The 9,852-nt window shown below is 42.3% G+C and overlaps 1 protein-coding gene across 1 annotated transcript in view; it reads right to left on the bottom strand.

Moving 5' to 3' along the window:
* Window positions 1-8,201: 8,201 nt before the first annotated feature.
* LOC133327284 (myotubularin-related protein DDB_G0290005) overlaps window positions 8,202-9,852 on the bottom strand; it is a 95,062-nt gene continuing 93,411 nt past the window's right edge. Inside the window, exon 6 of the mRNA XM_061535840.1 lies at window positions 8,202-8,279. Within this exon, the coding sequence (XP_061391824.1) occupies window positions 8,202-8,279 (78 nt within the window). The remainder of the gene's footprint in view (window positions 8,280-9,852) is intronic.

Here is a 9,852-nt window from a genome sequence, read left to right as displayed (position 1 = left end):
GAATCTACTATTATTCGCCTTGTTAACAATTTTGACATATCATATTCCAAATTCGCCGATGCGGCTACCTTATATATCTACCTTGGGTTCACTCCAGCTCGCATATAAAGGCTCTCTTCAGCTCGCCTATAAAGGCTCTCTTCAGCTCGCCTATAAAGGCTCTCTTCAGCTCGCCTATAAAGAGTCTCTCTTCAGCTCGCCTATAAAGGCTCCCTTCAGCTCGCCTATAAAGACTCCCTGCTTCAGCTCGCCTATAAAGACTCCCTGCTTCAGCTCGCCTATAAAGACTCCCTGCTTCAGCTCGCCTATAAAGGCTCCCTTCATCAGCTCGCCTATAAAGGCTCCCTTCATCAGCTCGCCTATAAAGGCTCCCTTCATCAGCTCGCCTATAAAGGCTCCCTTCAGCTCGCATATAAAGGTTCACTCCAGCTCGCCTATAAAGGCTCTCTTCAGCTCGCCTATAAAGGCTCTCTTCAGCTCGCCTATAAAGGCTCTCTTCAGCTCGCCTATAAAGGCTCCCTTCAGCTCGCCTATAAAGACTCCCTGCTTCAGCTCGCCAATAAAGACTCCCTGCTTCAGCTCGCCTATAAAGACTCCCTGCTTCAGCTCGCCTATAAAGACTCCCTGCTTCAGCTCGCCTATAAAGACTCCCTGCTTCAGCTCGCCTATAAAGGCTCCCTGCTTCAGCTCGCCTATAAAGGCTCCCTTCAGCTCGCCTATAAAGACTCCCTGCTTCAGCTCGCCTATAAAGACTCCCTGCTTCAGCTCGCCTATAAAGACTCCCTGCTTCAGCTCGCCTATAAAGACTCCCTGCTTCAGCTCGCCTATAAAGGCTCCCTGCTTCAGCTCGCCTATAAAGGCTCCCTGCTTCAGCTCGCCTATAAAGGCTCCCTGCTTCAGCTCGCCTATAAAGGCTCCCTGCTTCAGCTCGCCTATAAAGGCTCCCTGCTTCAGCTCGCCTATAAAGGCTCCCTGCTTCAGCTCGCCTATAAAGGTTCCCTTCAGCTCGCCTATAAAGGCTCCCTTCAGCTCGCCTATAAAGGCTCCCTTCAGCTCGCCTATAAAGGCTCCCTGCTTCAGCTCGCCTATAAAGGCTCCCTGCTTCAGCTCGCCTATAAAGGCTCCCTGCTTCAGCTCGCCTATAAAGGCTCCCTGCTTCAGCTCGCCTATAAAGGCTCCCTGCTTCAGCTCGCCTATAAAGGCTCCCTGCTTCAGCTCGCCTATAAAGGCTCCCTGCTTCAGCTCGCCTATCAAGGTCCTCTGCTTCACCTCGCCTATCAATGCTCCCTGCTTCAGCTCGCCTATCAAGGCCCCCTGCTTCAGCTCGCCTATAGAAAGGCTCTCTGTTTCAGCTCGCCTATAAAGGCTCCCTGCTTCAGCTCGCCTATAAAGGCTCCCTGCTTCAGCTCGCCTATAAAGGCTCCCTGCTTCAGCTCGCCTATAAAGGCTCCCTGCTTCAGCTCGCATATAAAGGCTCCCTGCTTCAGCTCGCCTATAAAGGCTCCCTTCATCAGCTCGCCTATAAAGGCTCCCTTCAGCTCGCATATAAAGGTTCACTCCAGCTCGCCTATAAAGGCTCTCTTCAGCTCGCCTATAAAGGCTCCCTTCAGCTCGCCTATAAAGACTACCTTCAGCTCGCTTATAAAGGCTCCCTTCAGTTCGCCGATAAAGGCTCTCTTCAGCTCGCCTATAAAGACTACCTTCAGCTCGCCTATAAAGGCTCCCATCAGCTCGCCTATAAAGGCTCCCATCAGCTCGCCTATAAAGGCTTCGTTCAGCTCGCCTGAAAAGACTGCCATCGGCTCCTAACTAATCACCCTGCTATAATTAATTTTTCAAATTATTTCCCAGATTTTTCACAAACCCTGTTTTGTGTGTGTTTTCTAATACCTAATTAAAATCGATTACTCATAACTGAACAATTTCCCCAAGTAAATTGTTTAAAAACAAGCGCCAAGACGCCTTGTTAATTTGCAATTTGAGACCAAACAGACAGGCACTATCAGCCCCAACACTGCCTCCTCCAGTCAACCCCCCCCCCCACCCAGCCAGTAACCACAAATGTAATGACATATTTTTTTCGCCGACTGGTCTCAAATGTGGAAAAATAGTTTTCAAATTAAATGAACAAAGTCACGAGCTGGATGGCGGAGTGCAATGTAAATAAGGAAATTAAAAGAAAACGGCCAATGGCTAACAATAATGGCCAACAACAACTACAACAACGACTGCAACACCACCATCATCACATCATACCACCACATCCAACCAACCAACAGACTTGGGCAGCAGACCGCATAACTACAACTTTAAGACATAACAATTACAAGAAGACATTGCAGTCGGATAGACAGTCAGTCAGTCAGGCAGTGGTTGTTGGATTGGTCATTCGAATTGTTGTCATTGTTATTGTCGTTGTTGTTGTCTTATGTTGCACCATTTTTGTGGTTGAACGGCGAAGAAGGGAGAGAGGGGAGCAGCAGCCGCAAGCATGTCACTTTACTTGGAACATTAGTTGGCCAGCCAGCCGGGTGACGACGCCACCCAGGATGATGTCGTTCAAAATTCAGACGTGTGGAAACACTTTGGCTTGGCTTAATTATCCCCACACTTGGAGCTACGTGCCATGCATAGTTTGTGGCAGCCACAGTCACAGCGACAGCTTGTTGCAACCTGACTGATGACACCTAGTATGTGACGGCCATGGTAAGCTGCAAGCGAGAGACCACAATTGCCTAGCTGCCCATACGAACGAAGTGCTAGAGTGTGGGGAGAGGGGGGTAAACGGTGGACTGCAATGATTTTGTCGCTTGCCTTTAACTGCTGTGCTTTGCTTAGCTAGCCGGTGGTGCTAACCACGCTTGCTCCCTGTATTACCATGTAATTGTCTTGCATTGTTGTAATGCTTGTTCTTCTTCCACTTGCTTTGTTTGTTGTTGTTGCAGCTACTTCTCCATTGAAATAATTATGTATGTAAGCATGTACGTTGATGACTTTTTATGATGGTTGAGTTCGGTTCGGTTCGAAACGTTTAGGTATTTTATGTTCAATAATATTTCTTTTTATTTGTTTTAAATTGTTTCGATATGTGATGATGTGAGGTGATGGTGTGGGGCGTGTGTGTGACTACTTCGTCGTTGTCTTCGTCTTTGTATTGTGGATTACTGTTAGATTGAGAACAATTGTATTTTGGAAGAAGAAAATACACTGAGAAAAAATGGGTTCAAAAAATGAGAAAATCTGAAGGAAGTCCATATTAAAAAAATTGAGAGGAAGGATCCTCAGAGGCAAGATCAAGGGAGTTATTATATTATATATACCTTTAGACGAGCGGGTGGGTATCTTTGTAGACGATATGAAGGGAGTCTTCATAGGCGCTCTAAGTGGACTAAATGGGCATGGGAGTAGCTTCTATAGATGATCAGGAGGGAGTATTTATATATGAGAAGGAAGGAGGCTTTATAGATGAAAAGGGAAGAGTCCTTAAAGCCATGAAGGATGGAATCTAGAAAGATGGAATTCACACCTTTTTTGGGTCCCTAAAAAATCTTCTTTAAAAAATCCACGTCTTTTTTGGATCCCTAAAACATCTTCTTTAAAAAATCCACGCCTTTTTTGGGTCCCTAGAAAATATTCTTTGAAAAATCCACACCTTTTTTGGGTCCCTAGAAAATATTCTTTAAAAAATCCACGCCTTATTTGGATCCCTAGAAAATATTCTTTTAAAAATCGGCGCCTTTTTTGGGTCCCTAGAAAATATTCTTTTAAAAATTCTTGGGTCACTCTTGAAAAAATCCACGCCTTTTTTGGGTCCCTAGAAAATATTCTTGAAAAAAATCCACGCCTTTTTTGGGTCCCTAAAAATATTCTTTAAGCCCTTTTGGGTCCCTAAAAAATATTCTTTAAAAAATCCACGCCTTTTTGGGTCCCTAAAAATATTCTTTAAAAAAACCTTATTCATTAAAAAATCCACGCCTTTTTTGGGTCCCTAGAAAATATTCTTTAGAAAATCCACGCCTTTTTTGGGTCCCTAGAAAATATTCTTTAAAAAATCCACGCCTCTTTTGGGTCCCTAGAAAATATTCTTTAAAAAATCCACGCCTCTTTTGGGTCCCTAGAAAATATTCTTTAAAAAATCCACGCCTCTTTTGGGTCCCTAGAAAATATTCTTTAAAAAATCCACGCCTCTTTTGGGTCCCTAGAAAATATTCTTTAAAAAATCCACGCCTCTTTTGGGTCCCTAGAAAATATTCTTTAAAAAATCCACGCCTCTTTTGGGTCCCTAGAAAATATTCTTTAAAAAATCCACGCCTTTATGGGGTCCCTAGAATATATCCTTGAAAAAATCCACCCTCTTTTGGGTCCCTAGAAGAAATATTCTTTAAAAAATCCACGCCTCTTTTGGGTCCCTAGAAAATATTCTTTAAAAAATCCACGCCTCTTTTGGGTCCCTAGAAAATATTCTTTAAAAAATCCACGCCTCTTTTGGGTCCCTAGAAAATATTCTTTAAAAAGTCCACGCCTCTTTTGGGTCCCTAGAAAATATTCTTTAAAAAATCCACGCCTCTTTTGGGTCCCTAAAAAATATTCTTTAAAAAATCCACGCCTTTTTGGGTCCCTAAAAAATATTCTTTAAAAAAATCCACGCCTCTTGTACGTATTTAAAAAACTGTTCAAAAAGCCACGCCTCTTGTAGACCCTGAAAAAAATCTATATAAATTCCTTTGCCCCTTGAAGACCCTGAAACAGATCTATAAAAAGCCACGCCTCTTGAAGATCTTGTAGACACTTGGAAAATCCACGCCTAATGTAGGCCTTTGAAAAAACCCCTGGAAAAAAAATCCACGGCTCCCGTAGTCCTTTGAGAAAAAATGTTCGCCTCCTGTAGGCCTTTGAGAAAAAATCCACGCCTCCTGTAGACGCTTGAAAAAATCCACGCCTTCTGTAGACCTTTAAGAAAAAATCTACGCCTCTTGTAGACCTTTGAGAAAAAATTTACGCCTCCTGTAGACCTTTGAGAACAAATCCACGCCTCTTGTAAACTTTAGAGAAAAAATCAAACCCTACTGTAGACTTTTGAGAAAAAATCCACGTCTCCTGTAGACCGTTAAAAAAATGCACGCCTCATGTAGACCTTTGAGAAAAAATCCACGCCTCCTGTAGACCTTTGAGAAAAAATCCACGCCTCCTGTAGACCTTTTAGAAAAAATCCACGCCTCCTATAGACCTTTGAGAAAAAAATCCACGCCTCCTGTAGACCTTTGAGAAAAAATCTACGCCTCTTGTAGACCTTTAAGAAAAAATCCACGCCTCCTGTAGACCCTTGAAAAAAATTACGGCTCCTGTAGGAGGTTGAAAAAAAATCCACGCCTCATGTAGACCTTTGAAAAAAAATCCACGCCTCCTGTAGACCTTTTAGAAAAAATCCACGCCTCCTGTAGACCTTTGAGAAAAAATCTACTCCTCTTGTAGACCTTAGAGAAAAAATCTTTAAAATAAAACCACGCCTCTTGCAGACCCTTTAAAAATTCTTTTAAAACTTCACGCCTTTTGTGGACCTTTGAAAAAATTCTTCAAACACTCCACACCTCTTGTAGACACTTGAAAAACATTTTCTTGTAGTCCTTTGTAAATAAGTCTTTAAAAAATCCTGGTTTTATATGATCCTTCTACACAGAAAATGCATAGTTGGGTAATACAGATGGTCAAATTTTCTAGAGAAAATCCAAACCAAATCTATGGAAAATCCATCTGTTGGGAGACTCAACAGACGACAGATTTCAGCTTATCTATGGAGAGTCCCTTCAGCTCGTCTATAAAGACTCCCTTCAGCTCGTCTATAGAGACTCCCTTCAGCTCGTCTATAGAGACTCCCTTCTTCAGCTCGTCTATAGAGACTCCCTTCTTCAGCTCGTCTATAGAGACTCCCTTCTTCAGCTCGTCTATAGAGACTCCCTTCTTCAGCTCGTCTATAGAGACTCCCTTCTTCAGCTCGTCTATAGAGACTCCCTTCTTCAGCTCGTCTATAGAGACTCCCTTCTTCAGCTCGTCTATAGAGACTCCCTTCTTCAGCTCGTCTATAGAGACTCCCTTCTTCAGCTCGTCTATAGAGGCTCCCTTCTTCAGCTCGTCTATAGAGACTCCCTTCTTCAGCTCGTCTATAAAGACTCCCTTCAGCTCGTCTATAGAGACTCTCTTCTTCAGCTCGTCTATAGAGACTCTCTTCTTCAGCTCGTCTATAGAGACTCGCCCGTTCAGCTCGTCCATACAGACTCTCTTCTTCAGCTCGTCTATAGAGACTCTCTTCTTCAGCTCGTCTCTAGAGACTCCCTTCTTCAGCTCGTCTATAGAGACTCGCCCGTTCAGCTCGTCCATACAGACTCTCTTCTTCAGCTCGTCTATAGAGACTCTCTTCTTCAGCTCGTCTATAGAGACTCTCTTCTTCAGCTCGTCTATAGAGACTCTCTTCTTCAGCTCGTCTATAGAGACTCTCTTCTTCAGCTCGTCTATAGAGACTCCCTTCTTCAGCTCGTCTATAGAGACTCGCCCGTTCAGCTCGTCCATACAGACTCTCTTCTTCAGCTCGTCCATACAGACTCTCTTCTTCAGCTCGTCTATAGAGACTCTCTTCTTCAGCTCGCCCGTTCAGCTTGTCTATAGAGACTCGCCCGTTCAGCTCGTCTATAGAGACTCGCCCGTTCAGCTCGTGTATAGAGACTCCCTTCTTCAGCTCGTCTGTAGAGACTTCCTTCTATTTCCACTTCCTCTATTATATGTCACACTTTTCTTTCACTTACTTAAAACCTTTCTCCCATCTTATCCCCATTTGCTAATCTTCCTTTCCTCTCCCTCTCCCCTCCCCTCGGCACATGACTAATTTCCATAATGCACATTTAGCAACATTCCATTACCAAAAGGCAATGTGAGTTTATTTCATTATTAGCCGACTATCAAATATCTCGAAGTTATTTAATAAGCTTAAATAAAACAAATCACAATAATATGGCGCCCAAATGATACTGCTGCTGCTGCTGGTGGTGACGATAATGAACGATTCCGCACACATTTTGGGAATACCTTCCATCCGTTTGACGTCGATTGTCGTTGTGACACCTAAACGACAACAGCTCTTTAAGTGTTAATTAATTTGTCTAAAAAAAACACTGAAAAAAGACCAGCAAACAGGTGGAGAGAGACCGATCGAAGCCGTGAAGAGTGAAGACAACAAAACGTCAATTTAAATTCACAATTTTTTAATGGCCATTGTGTTTTTTGTTTTCGTTGTCGTTTTTTTTTTTTTTTTTTTGTTTCGATCAATTCAAAACACCACAAAAATTTGCATAACAAAACCTCAAATACCAATCACAGGCGACAAATATTCCGAAAAGAGTCGCAGCAGCCGCAGCCTCAGCATCCGCAGCACCAACAACAACAAGACTGGAGAAATATGAACATCATTTAAATGAAATAAAAACAACAAAGGCGAGAAACTGGTCATATTTATGACAGTTGTTGTCAGCATTTCTAAGCCATTGTTAATGATATTTGGCAGATCAACTCCGCAAACTTGGATTGGAATGGGATGGTCGATCGGTCGATCGGTGGGGTTTGTTGGATGTCAGAATTTCCGTTTGATTTTTTGTTTCTTTGTTGTATTTAAAACAAGTTAAGAAATAACTCACACCTTCACACTTTCCCAAAGTGAGGAAACAAGTGGATGTGAAATGGATATGGAGGTTAAGGGGGAAAATGGTTTTTGACATTTTCTACACAATGTCAAAAATGTATGAAAACTTGTTCCGAATGATAAAACGACAAATATGTAAGCTATATATCTCTTTAATAACTACTCCACCTAGTCAACATTTGATTTTTTACATTTCATACACGAATTTGACATTTTCGACATGCCATCACCGATTACAAATATTTGAAATTTTTACAACATTTTATGATTTCTACTAAATAAATGTCCATAAATTAGAAAAATCAAATAAATTAATTCACAGTTGTCATTTTTTGTTTTGTTTTTTGTTGTTGTTTTTTTTAGTTTTAGTTTTCAAATAAAAAGCGTGGCGAAACAACTTTCCTAGCTACGATGTTTAAGTGGAATGTATGCCAGCCAGCCAGTCAGCCATTAGCACAGGCAGCGTCATCAATCAGCTCAGCTTGAATATCCCATCCGCTGAACAGCATTTCGTCTAGATGGCGGCAACACTGTCATCATCATCATCATCAGATTCAGCAGCAGCATCATCCGAAATGCCATCAATTGCACTCTGTGGGTGACTTCGAGTTTTCCTTGAGACGTTCATTTTCATTTTGACATTTCAAGGAAATCTTCTCCAGAGAGACTTGCTCTCTCCTTCTCTCGACTCTTAGCTTAATTGAGAGACAGCCATAACAAAATTTACATAAAACAACAATTTGTGATAACTGGGCCATTATGGAAAGTTGAGGTCAAATGGAAATTAAAAGTGGTAGATAAATGAAAAATTTTTGTAAATTGACTAATCGACGGGGGAGGGGAGAACTTAAGAGGAATCTCTATAGAAACGAACTGAAGGGGTCTCTATAGACTAGCAGAAGGAAAGGGAGTTTCTATGGTGGAGGTACAGCTAGTCTTTATAGTGGAGCAGAAGGGATGCTCTATAGAAGAGCTGAAGGGAATCTCTATAGAAAAGCTGAAGGGAGGCTCTATCGAAGAGCTGGAGGGAGGCTCTATAGAAGAGCTGAAGGGAGTCTCTAGAGAAGAGCTGAAGGGAGTCTCTATAGAAGAGCCGAAGGGAGTCTCTATAGAAGAGCTGAAGGGAGTCTCTATAGAAGAGCTCAAGGCTGCTTTTATAGGCGAGCTGAAGGCAGCTTCTTTATAGGCGAGCTGAAAGGGAGCCTTTATAGGCGAGCTGAAGCAGGGAGCCTTTGTAGACGAGCTGAAGCAGGGAGCCTTTATAGGCGAGCTGAAGCAGGCAGCCTTTATAGGCGAGCTGAATGGGAGCCTTTATAGGCGAGCTGAAAGGGAGCCTTTATAGGCGAGCTGAAGCAGGGAGACATTATAGGCGAGCTGAAAGCAGCCTCTTTATAGGCGAGCTGAAGGCAGCCTTTATAGGCGAGTTGAAGCAGGGAGCCTTTATGGGCGAGCTGAAAGGAATCTCCAATGAAGGGAATCGCCTATTTAGCTACTTAAAAAAATCCAAGGCAATTGGTTTTCTTGAAAAAAATATTTTTAAAAAAATCCACGTCTACTTATAGTCCTCTAAAGTATTTTTAAAAAATCCAAGCCTATTGATAGTCCTTAAAAATATTTTCGATCTTGTCTTGTTTCAGATAATACCAAGCGTGAGCTCTTCTTTATAAATCGCAAAAAAAAAATCAATAAAGAAATCAAATGAATACAAAATCTCTTTCTTCTTTCCGTTTTTTTTTTATTTTTCTTCTTTGGACAATGACCCAATCAGTTGAGGCGATAAATTGTCCATCCTGCTTTTTTGTGACTTGTAATCTATGACATTTGCTTCGCTGCACCGACCACCTTGGAGACAATTTTGATTCTCGGTTAGTAGGCGTCAGACATTAAATGTTCGTAGATGAAAGGAAAAAGAGCCGATGATGCAACAACATCAATGAGAACACGATTGCGGGACGAAGTGATGTTGCCACCGATTGTGTGAGAGAGTGGGCGTTGTTTTTGGTTTCTGTGTCGTCCGTTTTGGGTTTTCTTCTGGGAAATTCCTTTCACTTGATAGTTTCGGTTATCACGCAAATTGCTCGTGAGGTGTTGAAACTACATGCACGCACACACACACACACACTGAGCTGTTCAAATATTCGTCAGGAGGTTGACACATTCAGGAG

The sequence above is a fragment of the Musca vetustissima genome, unplaced genomic scaffold, assembly GCF_032173495.1.
Source record: "Musca vetustissima isolate MV318-11 ecotype Yass unplaced genomic scaffold, APGP_CSIRO_Mvet_v1 utg28967, whole genome shotgun sequence".
Taxonomy (NCBI): Eukaryota; Metazoa; Arthropoda; class Insecta; order Diptera; family Muscidae; genus Musca; species Musca vetustissima.
The sequence above is the reverse complement of the archived record's forward strand: the minus strand, read 5'-3'. Positions and strand labels throughout refer to the sequence as shown.